Consider the following 12981-nt stretch of genomic DNA (forward strand, 5'->3'; position numbering starts at 1 on the left):
GGGTTCGCTGATTTGGAAATGATGCCTGACGGTTCGGCGAGGCTTCGTATAGTGGAGGCCGTGGTGTTCGCACCGCATTCCCCAGAAGGCAACTCCAAGATGTGAGGCAGCAGGGTACAGAGCACAGAGGCATCGTGAGGTCATGTTGCGAATGCGAATCGGGCAGAATACATCATGACGATGATGTTGGGCCGCTGTTGCAGTGCGCAGGCGCGATGGATGCTGCAGAGCGGGTCTATTCAGGAAAGGGAAGGTGTCGTGTGTTTGCACAGCTGTTCTACCAAGGTCCCGAGACAAGTGAGACGAGCGTTGGTGTTGATGTCTCATAAACGTTGCTGTCATACCTGTCTCTCGCACAAGGCTGCATTAGTCCCGAACGCGAGGTACACAGCCAAATGGGTGCCTGGTTCGCGGGAGGGGAGATCAGATCAGATTGCGTAACTGGACCCAGCGCCCAGGACAAAGGGCTTATTCGTTCGGTCGCGTTCCGGAGCGACGAGCGGCCGTGTATCTACAGCAACTGTCGGCCTCTCAGGTGGGACATGGTGGGCGCCAGCCACAGCGAAGACGTCCTGCGCGCTAGTCAATCTGGGCAGGGGGTATCTCTGGCTAGCTGAGGATGTCGCGGACACCGAAGTCGTGGCGCCTGATTAGAAGATGGTGAACTCAACGTTGGATAGCGATGAAAGTCCACATGGTCTATTGCCTGTCTATTGCCTTGGACAGAGGGTTGCGATACTTTGACGGACACGTCGCGTCGTGTGTTGGCGATGATGATGGGATAATGTGACCATGAATAAGGTGACGCTTGGCAATGATCGCCAGGCAGCATGCGAGTGCAGATTGGTGGAGGGCCCTGCCGCAGGGCGGCCCAGAAGTTTGTTCCTGCGTCGCATCCCGATCAGGCATCGCACCACGACATCCATGCATCTTCTCAGGAACAGGCTTTCCGCATCACAGGTCACGATCTCGACATGGTTGCGAATCCATCGTTCGGCGCATGGGGCGCGCCGCGCTAGGCAGTTTGGTGCTTTTTGCAACAGCTGTCAAATACTCATCTCACCGCCCTTGGCGTCTCGAAACATGCAGTTAGCTCTGCGTCCGTGAGGTGAGGGGCATACGTCCTCCCAGGCCCGTTGTCCTACGATGACAGGCAGGCGGTGAGATTGGGCCAGAGGCTGTTGTTGTTTCGAAATGCTGAACGTGCCCAGCGGCCAGATGCCCACTGTGCTTTTGGTTACAGAGTCTCTCGCTTGCCTACTCCAGATTGAGACGTTGCGCTATCTACGTCAGGTGAGCTGTCAACTCTAGCCTCTATGCCGGCGTGAGGGCTGCATGCTTGCGAGTATAGAAGATTGACAGCAGACTGCGACGAAGGTGCGGCTGAGGCGTCTGGCGTGTATCCCAAAGCGTGGCTGATCGGCGCACGCGATAGAATGCAGCAAGAGGGGTTGAGGCTTGAGTTATGCCACGTCTGCCGCCTGCGATAGGTCCACTATACGAAAGCGCCATGCCTCTAGAGATTGTGGAGTTTGTGCATGGCTGAACAGCCAGCCCCTTGGCTCAGTACACTAGGATCTGCCATGGGGCCCCTGCGCAGACGGCAACTAAAAGCAACGAACGCTGATCTGGTCTGAGCGTGAGAGGTGACGGAAACGGTAGAGCCGCAGCCATGTACCACGTTTTTGGGCGCGATCCCTGGGGTCAATCGGCGAGCGCGGCGCTATGGCGCATGCTGGGGTGGATGCCGTCCTGATTGCTGGCTAGGATACCAAGTGACGCTCGGTATATAACACTTGAGCGCCCTAGCCTTTTGGTTCAGTCAAACTCAAAGTCAACAGAGCAGCAACTACCAACCTCACATCAAGACCCTCGACCTACAATACAATTAAAGCACCCATCGGAACATTCTACCACCACCAGCCAACATGTATCAAAACCTTGGACGCACACCCAACTGGGACACTTGCTTCAACCAAGTCCAACTCACTGAGGAGAACTTACAATTACACACCGCTACACACAAGAAGGTATGTCTTGACTCGAGAACAGTTCATCGGTTCACTGCTAACGATGTCAAAGGTTGACAGCGCTTGTCAAATGGATGACCAACTCTACTACCGATACGATGGTGACTTCGCCGAGTCAGACGACGGCAACGTGGAAACCCAAAGAGAGACCATCGCCTTGAGGAGAGCCGCGTCACTGGAGGTGTTGAAGGCGTACGGTGGATGCTTCGCTTCCGGCTTCCTCGCTCTTCAAGAACCCCTCCCATCACGACCAAAATCGAAGCTCAGGTCATACGAGAGCGCGTACAGCGTCGACATGTCAAGAACCGCCTCAAACGCCACATCACTCGAGACGGCGTCAACTAGCTGGAGCAGCAACGTCGACACGCCACGACCAGACTCATCAACTCTGGGCGTACCCGTGCAAGAAATGGAGAAGGGATCAAAGTGGAGCTGGAGAGGCATGAGGAGAAGCCGAAAGCAGGCAGCAAAGAAGCTCGAAGTCTAAAAAAGTCATCTATTACCGTCGACCAGCTGGTCTTGCATTTTATTTGTCTACTTGCGTGTTAGCGAAGGCGTTGGGGTTTACGGATACCATTCAAGACTGCGCAACCATCTCTTTTGTCACGATGCCAATGGCCGAATTACCCAAAATTCTACGAAAAAGCACGACTTTGTAGTGTATAATGTATATATCACAAAAAGACAGACTCGACGAGTCGTTTGACAACCCCCACACTCTCCTACCTTGCAATGTGTGTGCTTGTGCAATGCTTCTGGTAGGCATCCGAAGACCGGCCGGCGTGCAGACGGCCGAGCTTGGAGAGCCGGAAGTGAACATCAGACGGAAAAAGTCGCATGTTGGATGAGATTCGGAGACGGCCATCAGCAGATGCAGCGCAGGTCGACGGACATCTAGATCTGCTGACCTGATGGGGTAATATTAGGCGACAGCCTCAGCTGGCCCTCGAGCTATGAGTAAGAGGGAGAGTAAGTTTTGTTCGGAGGTCACGATGGAGTTGCGGGTGTAGTGCGGACTGCTGGCTCCCGTGGGGGAAGGCCTGCAGGCTGACGGACACGCAGCGCCTGACCCCAGCAACCGAGCCAGTCACAGCAGGCGCGTCGCTCGAGGAAGGTGCGTCCGGAGTTAGGCAGGGGAAAAACAAAGGCGTCGCACACAAGGCATTGAAGCTCAACAGATGAGATTCGAAACACGCGGATTGTCGAACGAGGACATCGTGCCATGACGTACTGGTGGGGCACTATGATGAGGCGGCAAAGGTCGGCGCGCGCGTGCAAGTCGCGACGGTGATGAGGAGGAAGAAGTACCCCAGGGGTTCAGGGCAGCACGGGGCCTTTTGGCAGTCTTCGCTCAGCATCATCATGCCGCCTGGCTGTCGCATTGATAGCAGTCACGCCGCCTGCGTCTGGCACGATGCAGCTGCTTCACCGCCTGGTCTGTCATTGCCTATCGTGATAGCAGACCCACCACTGACGCCTGCTGCTATGCCCTTCTGCTGCCATCGGCGGACCTGCCGGCCTTGCAGCGCTCAAAACTGCTACCTTCGCCCGTTGCATATCCATCTTTTCTCTCCAGTCCTACGCTGCACCCGCCACCTAGACTAGCACTACCAGCATATCGTCGTGTGACCGCCGCGCGCCGTTCCCTAGATTCTGAAGCATCTTGATACAAAGGTGCTGCCCCACCCCCACCCTCGCCGTCAACCACCCTCGTAGCTAACGCTGGCCAGTACCTACGCCATACATAGCACATCTTCACCACCACAACACCCACTACCACCACACCCCCTGACTGGTATCTTCGCCCCACCGCCCCCGTAGCATGAGCTCGCAATCTTCCAAGCCCCGCCGAACCTCGACTGTTCTCGACCCGTACGCTGCACCGCACGTCTACTATGGCGAGAGTCACTCGAAGAAGCATGCCAGAGCCAGGACCTACTCAGCCGTGAGTACCGCGCTCCTTCCTGCGTCTAATGTCATGACGAGGCTAATTGAGTGCAGAACGTAGACAATTCCACGCGTAATGCTCCATTGGCCGAGGGCGCCATTGCTGGTCGTCGCATCAGTCACGGTACGTGCCTTCCACCGCACCCACGCCGCGCCATTGGCTGACAAGACCAGATGAAATCTCCCTGCAGCCTCGCCGCTTCAAGATAAACGTTGAGGAGACGCTCCACCAGCTTCTCACCCGTGAAGATTCGGACGGCAACTACCAGATCACAATCGACGACAAGGGTCCCAAGGTACGATGCTCTGCAGTTACACAGAGAGCGTGGCTGACAATACACAGACCATTTCTCTTGGTACGCTCGGCTCCAATGCCTTCAAGAAGCACGACGTCCGCGGCACCTACATGCTCTCGAACCTGCTCCAGGAGCTCACACTCGCCAAAGACTACGGCCGCAAGACCATCGTGCTCGACGAATCGCGATTGAACGAGAACCCCGTAAACCGCCTGAGCCGCCTCATCCAGTTCTCCTTCTGGGACGGCCTCACCCGCCGCATCGATGGCTCCAACATTGCGAAGGTCGGTGTCGACCCCAAGGACTGGACAGACGACCCACGGCCGCGTATATACATTCCTCAGGGCGCGCCTGAGCAGCACGAGTACTACACCCGCATTGCTCGTGAACACCCCGAAATGCGTCTCGACGTCATCTGGCTGGACAAGGACTGCGACAACGACGATTACGTGCGCGACTTGAACAAGGCACCCGGCCTGCTCGCCATTGCCATGGAGGAATGGATAGATCCAGAGACGAAGAAGAAGGACCTGAGAGGCCTGCCTTTCGTCGTCCCTGGAGGCCGTTTCAACGAGCTTTACGGATGGGACAGCTACATGGAGTCGCTTGGTCTCCTCGTCAACGATCGCGTCGACCTGGTCAAGTCCATGGTCATTCACTTCTGCTTCTGCATCAAGCACTACAACAAGATTCTCAACGCGAACCGTACATACTACCTCTGCCGATCCCAGCCACCCTTCCTCACCGACATGACTCTGCGATGCTACGAACGCATCAAGCACGAGCCTGACTCCAAAGAATTCCTGCGCAACGGTATCCTTGCTGCCATCAAGGAATACCACTCGGTTTGGATGAGCGCGCCGCGCTTAGACCCTGTCACTGGACTCACCAGGTACCGACCTGGCGGAAGAGGCGTGCCACCCGAGACCGAGGCCAGCCATTTCCACCAAGTCTTGATGCCGTATGCCGACAAGCATGGTATGACATTTAAGGAATTCGTCGATGCATACAACAACGGAAAGGTCAACGAGCCTGAGCTTGATGATTATTTCCTACATGACCGCGCTGTGCGTGAATCCGGCCACGACACCTCCTACCGTCTGGAGAGGGTCGCAGCAGACCTCGCCGTCGTTGACGTCAATGCGCTGCTCTACAAGTATGAAGTCGACATTGGTCGATGCATTCGCAACCATTTCAACGACAAGCTCGAAGTTCCAGAGGGATTCCGCACTGGCGACATGAAGCCTGGTCATATTGAGACTTCTTCCACATGGGAGCGCCGCGCTAGAAAACGCCGCGTTAATGTGGACAAGTATCTCTGGGACGAGGAGGCAGGCATGTACTTCGATTATAACACTGTCAAGCAACAACGCACCGGTTATGAGAGTGCCACTACTTTCTGGCCCATGTGGTCCGGTCTCGCCACTCCCCGCCAAGCTAGCATTCTTGTCGAGAAGGCTTTGCCTAAGCTGGAAGCCTTCGGAGGACTTGTTTCGGGTACAGAGAAGTCGCGCGGCAAAACTGGGCTTGACCGCCCCAACCGTCAGTGGGATTATCCATTTGGTTGGGCGCCGCAGCAGATGCTTGCCTGGGTCGGTATGCAGCGATACGGCTACGATGCGGAAGCCCAGCGTCTGGCCTACCGCTGGCTCTTCATGGTCACCAAGGCATTTGTTGACTTCAACGGCGTTGTCGTTGAGAAGTACGATGTCACAAGGAAGATCGATCCTCACAAGGTTGAGGCCGAGTACGGTAATCAAGGCAGCGACTTCAAGGGTGTTCCTCGCGAAGGGTATATTTCTTCTCACCTCATTTACTAGTTCATGGCTAACATGTCACAGCTTCGGATGGGTCAACGCAAGTTACATTTACGGTCTCACGCTACTCAGCGCACACCAGCGTCGTGCTCTCGGTGCCTTGACCGATTGGGACAGCTACGCCAAAGCCATGGAGGACCTTGGCATGATGTAAACCGACTCCCGCTTACTTTGTTACGACTTCACGAGATGCATCTGCATGAGATGTTGGGTCTGCTTCGTTGTTCGTAATAGAGGCGCAGTGGAAAATGAACCTGGGTTGCGTTTATGAGGTTTGTCAGCTTGTCTGTATAGGGGTGGGGTGGACATATCAGCACAGCACGTGTATTGTTTGCAGGAAGTGAAACTGACAGGACTTTCGGTACGGTACCAGGAGTCGATCTCGGCACGATGGCTTAAGCTACACCTATGATCAAATGAAACACATCATTAACTGTCCAATGTCTCGCTTGGCTTTACTAGGAAGGTTTCATTTCATTTCATTTCACGTCTGCTTGAAAATTACAGTACTCAACAGAAATGATTCGAGGTCCCCATTTGCATCGTCTAGCTTTCCCATTTAGAGGTTAACGTCATTATCGATGTAGTTGTTATGCATATCATTCGATGACTCGCTCTGCGCCTTGCTCTCCTTCTGCTCCTCAAGCTTGGCGTCATACTTCTTCTGAAGCTCCTGTAGCGAAGTCTCAAGCTCGGCAATCCTCTTTTTATCCTCTTCACTCCTATCATCAAGCGGCACGTGATGATCAGAATACGCGTTCCAGAGGATGTCGTACTTTGTCTTGAGTTGATCGAAAGTCCAAGAGAGGTCTCGTTCGGTGGGCGGAGGGGTGGACATTGTCTGCTGCTGATGAATCGGTAGATGGTAGTTGACGAGATCGGGATATGCGAGCAGACTGTGCTCTTTATGCGCTTTCGCCAATATTTGTGCTATCATGGCAAGCGAAGTACGTCGTGAATTACACGCGTGACATAGCAAAGTGTGAACAATCGATTCGGTTGTGATGAGGTTCTCAGATGAGACTACCCTATACGTCACCAATCACAGTATAGGATTGCCGATTCTCTCATCCCTCAATCTGCTTCAGAGCCTCTTTCTGATCTTACTCAGGCGGTCCATCACACAACGGTGGCGAAGCACTTGGTTCCTTGGGCGGAACCTCCCTCTTCCCCTGCACCCTCTCCGCCTTGACAAAAACCGGGATAACACCGCCCGTCTCAAGCGCAAACGTCCTGTGCCCAAGCACCTCCAGCATACTGCCAATCGCTCCCGAATGACTGGTAAAACTCAACCACACATTGTCGTCGGTGGCGAAAACATCGTCCAGAAACGTGGCTAGGCGGTACCGTCTTGCGGACCTCGGTTCCCTATATCCAGCTTCCCAGAGAAGATCTTCGTTTGAGAAACCGGGTTCGAAAGTGAGAGGTGGGTCCGTGAAAATGGCCTTGATGTGCGAGGCTGTGCTGCGGCGGTCACATGTATGTACGCCGAGGGCTTCGCGGACGAGCTCTTTGATGAAGGGTTTATAGGGGTGGGATGACGGAAGTGGAAGGGACTTGAAGCTCAGGTTTGCTGTTTCGATTGTGCGGGTTAAGGGCGAGACGTAGTATGTTTGTGGGGGTGGAATGCCGAGGGGCAGTTGTTCGGCCCACAGCTTGTTCACAGCGAGAGCTTGGTCTTGGCCCACAATGGTGAGGTTTGCGTCCGCCCAGGTTATGCCGTCGTAGCCGTCGAGGGCGGCGTAGTAGCACTTGGGATTTATGTTAGCATAAGGTCTCCTTGATGACATATATTCGGAGACGAGTGATTCCCGAAAATAGAAAGTGTTGGAAGACGAATCAAACTTACATCCCAAGCTTTTGTCCCATACTTCGTCTCTGCAACGTTGTGCCAACCCTGACCATGGCGACCCAGGAAGAGTACTTTGTAACTCTCACCCTCTTTCTTCGCTGCTTCCAGACTGGCCACATATCGTTCAAGACGTTTCCATTGCTTTTCCTCGCTGTCATCATCTCCCGGGTAGGAACGGTCTATCAGACCAAACTTTTGCGTCTTCTAGGAGGAATGTTAGCCAGCTTCTTCGGATCCCAAATTGGGGGGACGTGAATGAACGGATGGAATGACTCAATCCCGCAGGTACGTAGTTGCGTGTGAAGCTTGAAGAACAAGGAATTGAACGTACGAAATCGAAACTCCTGTCATCAGTCTCATCTTCGCTCTGCATGAAAACGCCCTTTTGCACCGTGTACTTGAAGTGGTAGTCCAACGCCGGCTCTGCCGGGACAGGAACCGTGGAAGTTTGATCTGTGGTACTCATGCTGAAGTAAAACAAGAAGATGAGCAGGATAGAGAGAAAGACGATGGGTCTGGGAGAGGTTAGCGCAGGCACTCTCGTGGGAAAGTGCGCAGGTGAAGTTGGAAGGCGCAGTAGGGCTGAGATTGGCAGGTTGTTTACATGGGGATACCGACACCGCAGATTCTTGTTTTGTGCGAGTATGAGGGTATGAGCATTATACGGGAGGATTGCAGGCTAACATGTTGTTGCTGTGCTGTGAAGGCAGGCGGCGTACTGCCGATTGTAACGGTGAGTCGCTAGCTAGCACGAGCCAATCATGTACTTGGCCGCATCACGATACATATGTCGGTGCACTCAATCTGTCTAGCATCGGGGTCTAAGGGGTGGAGATTCGCTCGCCGCATAGGGGGATACAAGCGGGGGATTAAATGCGATGCTGCGCATCATGTAGCTTCGATGACGTCAATTGCATGTTCAGAGGCAACGTATTGCTTGCGCGTAGATCGTAGTTTTATCTAGTTTCTACAGCTGCTCAATGAGACTGAGCTACGAAGCCCGCGCAGTACAGGCTAGGCCGTAGCTGTCGTACGCTGTCCACCATTGTGGTATTCTACCGTGATGTCCATCAAACGCCCATCCCAAGCCCGCTAATTCAGAAGAGACTTATCGCAGCCGAAGCTGCCTTTTTCAAGCGGAATGCATCGCAATATCGCAACCTGAGCGTGTACTTGCGCCCGGTCTGCGACCTTAGCAATGACCCGCTCATTTCTTCTTCGGGAACTTGGGCTGCCCCATCTTGTCACCCCGCAGGATGACGTTGAGCACGCGCTCCATGTTTCCTAGCAGCTTCTGGTCTGGTGTTGCTGTGCCGCGCTCAAAGTCTGCGATGATGGTGGGTGTGCTGTTGCACTTTGTAGCCAGATCTTTTTGCGTCATAGTTGTGCCCTTGTCGTTCTTTGCCTCGGAGCGCGCCTTAGCGATGGCTTGGCCGACGGCGATACCAACGGTCTTGGGCTTGACGATGTCATCGGAACGGTCGACTTTGGTGAGGCGCTGGCCTTCTGACGAGGCTCCCTGTGGCTGGTCGGTTAGTATTGTTTTGAGTGAACTTTGGGAATCACGAAGAACGAAGTTGTTAAACTAAGTCGGACGTGTAAGGAGTACTCACGGCGTTGGCAGAAGCGAACTTCTTCTCTGTGGCGACGATACCGCCGCTACGTTGGGCAGCGTTTAGAGCTGACTTGCCCTTGACTACGGTTTCGCGAGGTCCGGCGGCGCCGCCACGAGTGCGGCTACCGATCTTGGTAACGGAGTTCCAGTCGTCAGACATCTTGAATGTGGTGTTGAGGAGTAGAGGGGTTGAGGTTGTGGTTGTCGGGTGCGGAAGGCTGAGTTGGGCGCAGATGTGGGGTGTCCTCTTGAAATGGGTGATTGTTCGTCGATGGATTTGTCAGTCGGCGAACGTGGAAGAGAGGAAATGTAATGTGAATGTGAAGGGCTTTGTAGTAGAGAGGATCGAGCTTTTGCTTATGTAGAGGCCCAAAGAGCAATGTGTGAGCGCGATGAGTCGGAGCGGCAGGTGAGGTCACCGCCACGCGCTAAACTCGCTTAGGACAGGGTCTCTCGAAGCTTCCACGATCGCTTCAGCCCTTCAATGTCCTTCCGCCCTTCTTTCACCGAACAATCACTACATTCAACGTTCGTTTGCGATGGCTAATACGAGCGCACTCATTGTGTGTCACAGCTCATCGTTGTTGGCTACCAGTCCTTCAAGCCAGCCGCTGTGTTTGGATCATAGGTCGTTGACAGATATTTTTCTTTCGCGTCTCACATTGCGCTCGACGGAGTGAGCAGCGTCGATGCGTCTTTATCCATTGGTACTCTGTGTATCTACAACCTCTTCAGTATACGTCGTCCTTCCTTCTCGATGATGGACTCGTTTGTCAAAAGCAGGAAGATCAGCTACCAACCCGTTCCAAGCCCTTTGCTTGCACTTTTGACCGAATGCTTGGGTGTCTGCTCCTTATGGGCAGGCGCTGGTGCTTGGGGTGGGACATCCATAAAACATAATTAGACTTTCATCAGAACATTGCTTGAAGTTTTCATTGATGAGGTACATGTGCTCGGACGCTTAGATAAAGTGTCTATATGTGCCCTGATCGCTCATGAACTTTTGACAAAGGCTCGTCTAATCTTGACAAGCACCCAACCCGACCGCCGGAACGCCATTGCATGCATGCAGCCATATCGAACCATATCAACCATTCTTCGTAAGGTCATACTATTACAAGTTCGACTGCGACTGCGCGACCTCCCGCTCAACCTCGTACATGAAGTCGAAGTATGGCTTGTCGAAGTGGTGCACACGCACGTAACCGTCCTCTCCTCCACTGCAGTAGCTGGTTCCTTGTGGGTGTACGGCGACGTAGTTGAGGGGACCGAAGTGACCACGCACACGACCAATCTCCTCCATGAAAATCTTGTGGTAGAAACGGGCCTCGAATTTTCCTTGACGTGCCGAGGTTGTGGTGACGTCCATGGCTGCTTGTCCTCCACCAAGAATAACGTAGTCCTTTACGGGTGTGATCGCGGCGGAGTTGAGGGGAGTGTCGGCAACGTATGATTTGAGGACGTTGAGCTCTTCGACGTCGACGAGCTTTGCGGTCTTGTCCTTGCTGGCGGTTATGAAGTATGTTCGGTCGGGAGCCCATTGAATGTCGGCTGCGCACTATTAGCTTCCACTCCAGCCGAAGAAGTTGTGCACGGCACTCACTGATTTGCATGTCTGGCTCATGAACGTCGTAGTTGGAGCTGAGCAGCTCTCCAGTCTTGCCATCCCACTGAGTTATTGAGCCGTCCTCGTGTCCGCTGATGATGTACTTCGCGAGGTATGAGAAGCCAGCGACTGTCGCCTTGGACTCGTCGCATACGATCCTGAGCAGCTGCTCGTCCGACTGTTGCGCTTCCGGGTCGGGGTTGATGGGGTAGACGCAGATGGTGGAGAGATGTCCTGATCGCTTCTCGGTGACACCAAGAAGCTGTCTGCCGTCGGGCGAGAACTCGCAGCGCTTGATACTGGTGTTGAATTCCCAGGTGTGGAGAAGCTTGCCCGTCTGCACATGCCATAACCTCATGGTGTTGTCTGCTCCACCGGTAGCCAGTAGCTCAGAGGATGGGTTTACGTCGACCGTCCATAGCGCTCCCTGATGTCCGTGGTATGTTCCGATTCGCTCGCCGTTGTGTGAGTCTGCATCGCATCAGCTTCTATTCGCATTCCTCTTGTACAGGTTGTTTACTAACACCAGGCGCAAACGACGTGGTCCTACAAAAATCAGATTCCGCGCATCAGAAGACCGGGAGGAAAACGTACCTTGGATACAGAGAAAATGATATCTCCATCTGCGTTGTACTGTATGCCATTAGTTTCCTCGTCCCTCATCCTACGCACGGCGCATGCGAACCTTGACTTGCGTGAGCGCACGCTCGTGACCGGAGAGAAGAATGGGCCTCATATTTGTGATGGGTGTGTGGAGGCGGGGTGGTGTGTCGGCTTATATGTGGCGGGCGGCGTCTCGAAATTTGGGTGACTCTTGTGCATATCGACGTTCAGCGGGCGAAGTGGGCTGCTTGGCGCTAGCCGACTAGCGGCTTTGTCCCGCAACCATAGATGAACCGCTGTGCTGAACATCATCTCTCCGCATTGACTCAGCTGTTCATTACGAAAGCCTAGTGACTATGCATACTGGGTTGGGACTATTGGTAAGGCCCATGTCCGGCTCAACGATGCTCCCTGGTGTGACTCACAGCAGACCACCTCCGCCTCCATGTATTCCGATATCAGCAAGGGGTTAGTTGTGTTATGTACCAAGGCACAGCCTTGTGACTCATAGTGTGAACGGTTCGCAAGTTGGTAAGATGCTTTCGTTTCTTGGTAATTGAGCTGGTAAATCTGATTTTGGTGAATCTCGTCAACTCTTCACGACTGTCGATTTCAGAGTCATTGTATCCGTTTCTGTTCGAATTATTCATCTAGCACAACAATCCAGCGTTTTAATGACTTCGTCGGAACTCTAGAACAGCGTATAGGAGGAACACTAGCACGCTTTTCCCGCGCTTGCAGTATTCTGAAGCTCTCGTCTCAAAATCACCATCGATGCTCTCGAAAGAAATACTTGTATTGGCACCGAGTTCCTAGACTGATGATAGTCGAGAGCCTCAAAGGTGTCAACATGTTGCAGACTGCGATCTCATCAAGTCTACTGGTAACTGTGCTACTGTCAGTCCAAATACATACGCGCAGCGCTGTTTCTCCCCTTGGTCTAACGTGTGATCCTTATACTTTTCACTGTCATCTTCACTTTCACTGACGATGCTAATGTCGCGCTTTCCGTTCGTTGCGAGCGCAGTCTTGGCGCAAACACGCTGCTCCTTCCACCTCGCGGTTGGCAAGCCCACAATACTCCAGCGCGACTTCCCAAATACGCCAAATTCGAATCGCGGATCTCGCGACCTCCTCATACAGGAAGGGCAACTGACCAGGTTTGCAGACTACATCAGCATGAAAACAAGCGAAGTAGCTGAACTGACCTTGATG

General features: G+C 53.6%; 5 protein-coding genes across 5 annotated transcripts; 2 read left to right on the top strand and 3 right to left on the bottom strand.

Annotated features, from left to right (window-relative positions):
* Positions 1–1928: 1928 nt before the first annotated feature.
* Positions 1929–2517, top strand: J4E86_005399 (uncharacterized protein; the record flags this gene model as incomplete). Its single annotated transcript, XM_051445933.1, has 2 exons — positions 1929–2030; positions 2083–2517. The coding sequence occupies 2 exons, from the start codon at positions 1929–1931 to the stop codon at positions 2515–2517; spliced, it is 537 nt and encodes a 178-aa protein (XP_051302700.1).
* A 1335-nt stretch (positions 2518–3852) lies between these two features.
* Positions 3853–6244, top strand: J4E86_005400 (uncharacterized protein; the record flags this gene model as incomplete). Its single annotated transcript, XM_051445934.1, has 5 exons — positions 3853–3975; positions 4032–4101; positions 4152–4273; positions 4321–6065; positions 6115–6244. 5 exons carry the CDS (start codon positions 3853–3855, stop codon positions 6242–6244), a joined length of 2190 nt encoding a protein of 729 aa, XP_051302701.1.
* Positions 6245–6649: 405 nt separating this feature from the next.
* Positions 6650–8408, bottom strand: J4E86_005401 (uncharacterized protein; the record flags this gene model as incomplete). Its single annotated transcript, XM_051445935.1, has 4 exons — positions 6650–7118; positions 7198–7841; positions 7940–8146; positions 8274–8408. 4 exons carry the CDS (start codon positions 8406–8408, stop codon positions 6650–6652), a joined length of 1455 nt encoding a protein of 484 aa, XP_051302702.1.
* A 741-nt stretch (positions 8409–9149) lies between these two features.
* Positions 9150–9717, bottom strand: MBF1 (multiprotein-bridging factor 1; the record flags this gene model as incomplete). The annotated part of the gene is made up of 2 exons (XM_051445936.1): positions 9150–9461; positions 9556–9717. The coding sequence occupies 2 exons, from the start codon at positions 9715–9717 to the stop codon at positions 9150–9152; spliced, it is 474 nt and encodes a 157-aa protein (XP_051302703.1).
* A 954-nt stretch (positions 9718–10671) lies between these two features.
* TIF34 (translation initiation factor eIF3 subunit) lies at positions 10672–11899 on the bottom strand (the record flags this gene model as incomplete). The annotated part of the gene is made up of 3 exons (XM_051445937.1): positions 10672–11108; positions 11161–11634; positions 11836–11899. 3 exons carry the CDS (start codon positions 11897–11899, stop codon positions 10672–10674), a joined length of 975 nt encoding a protein of 324 aa, XP_051302704.1.
* Between the last annotated feature and the right edge of the window lie 1082 nt (positions 11900–12981).

Source organism: Alternaria arbusti, assembly GCF_024043155.1.
Source record: "Alternaria arbusti strain BMP 1465 chromosome Unknown scaffold_6, whole genome shotgun sequence".
In the NCBI taxonomy this organism is placed as follows: Eukaryota; Fungi; Ascomycota; class Dothideomycetes; order Pleosporales; family Pleosporaceae; genus Alternaria; species Alternaria arbusti.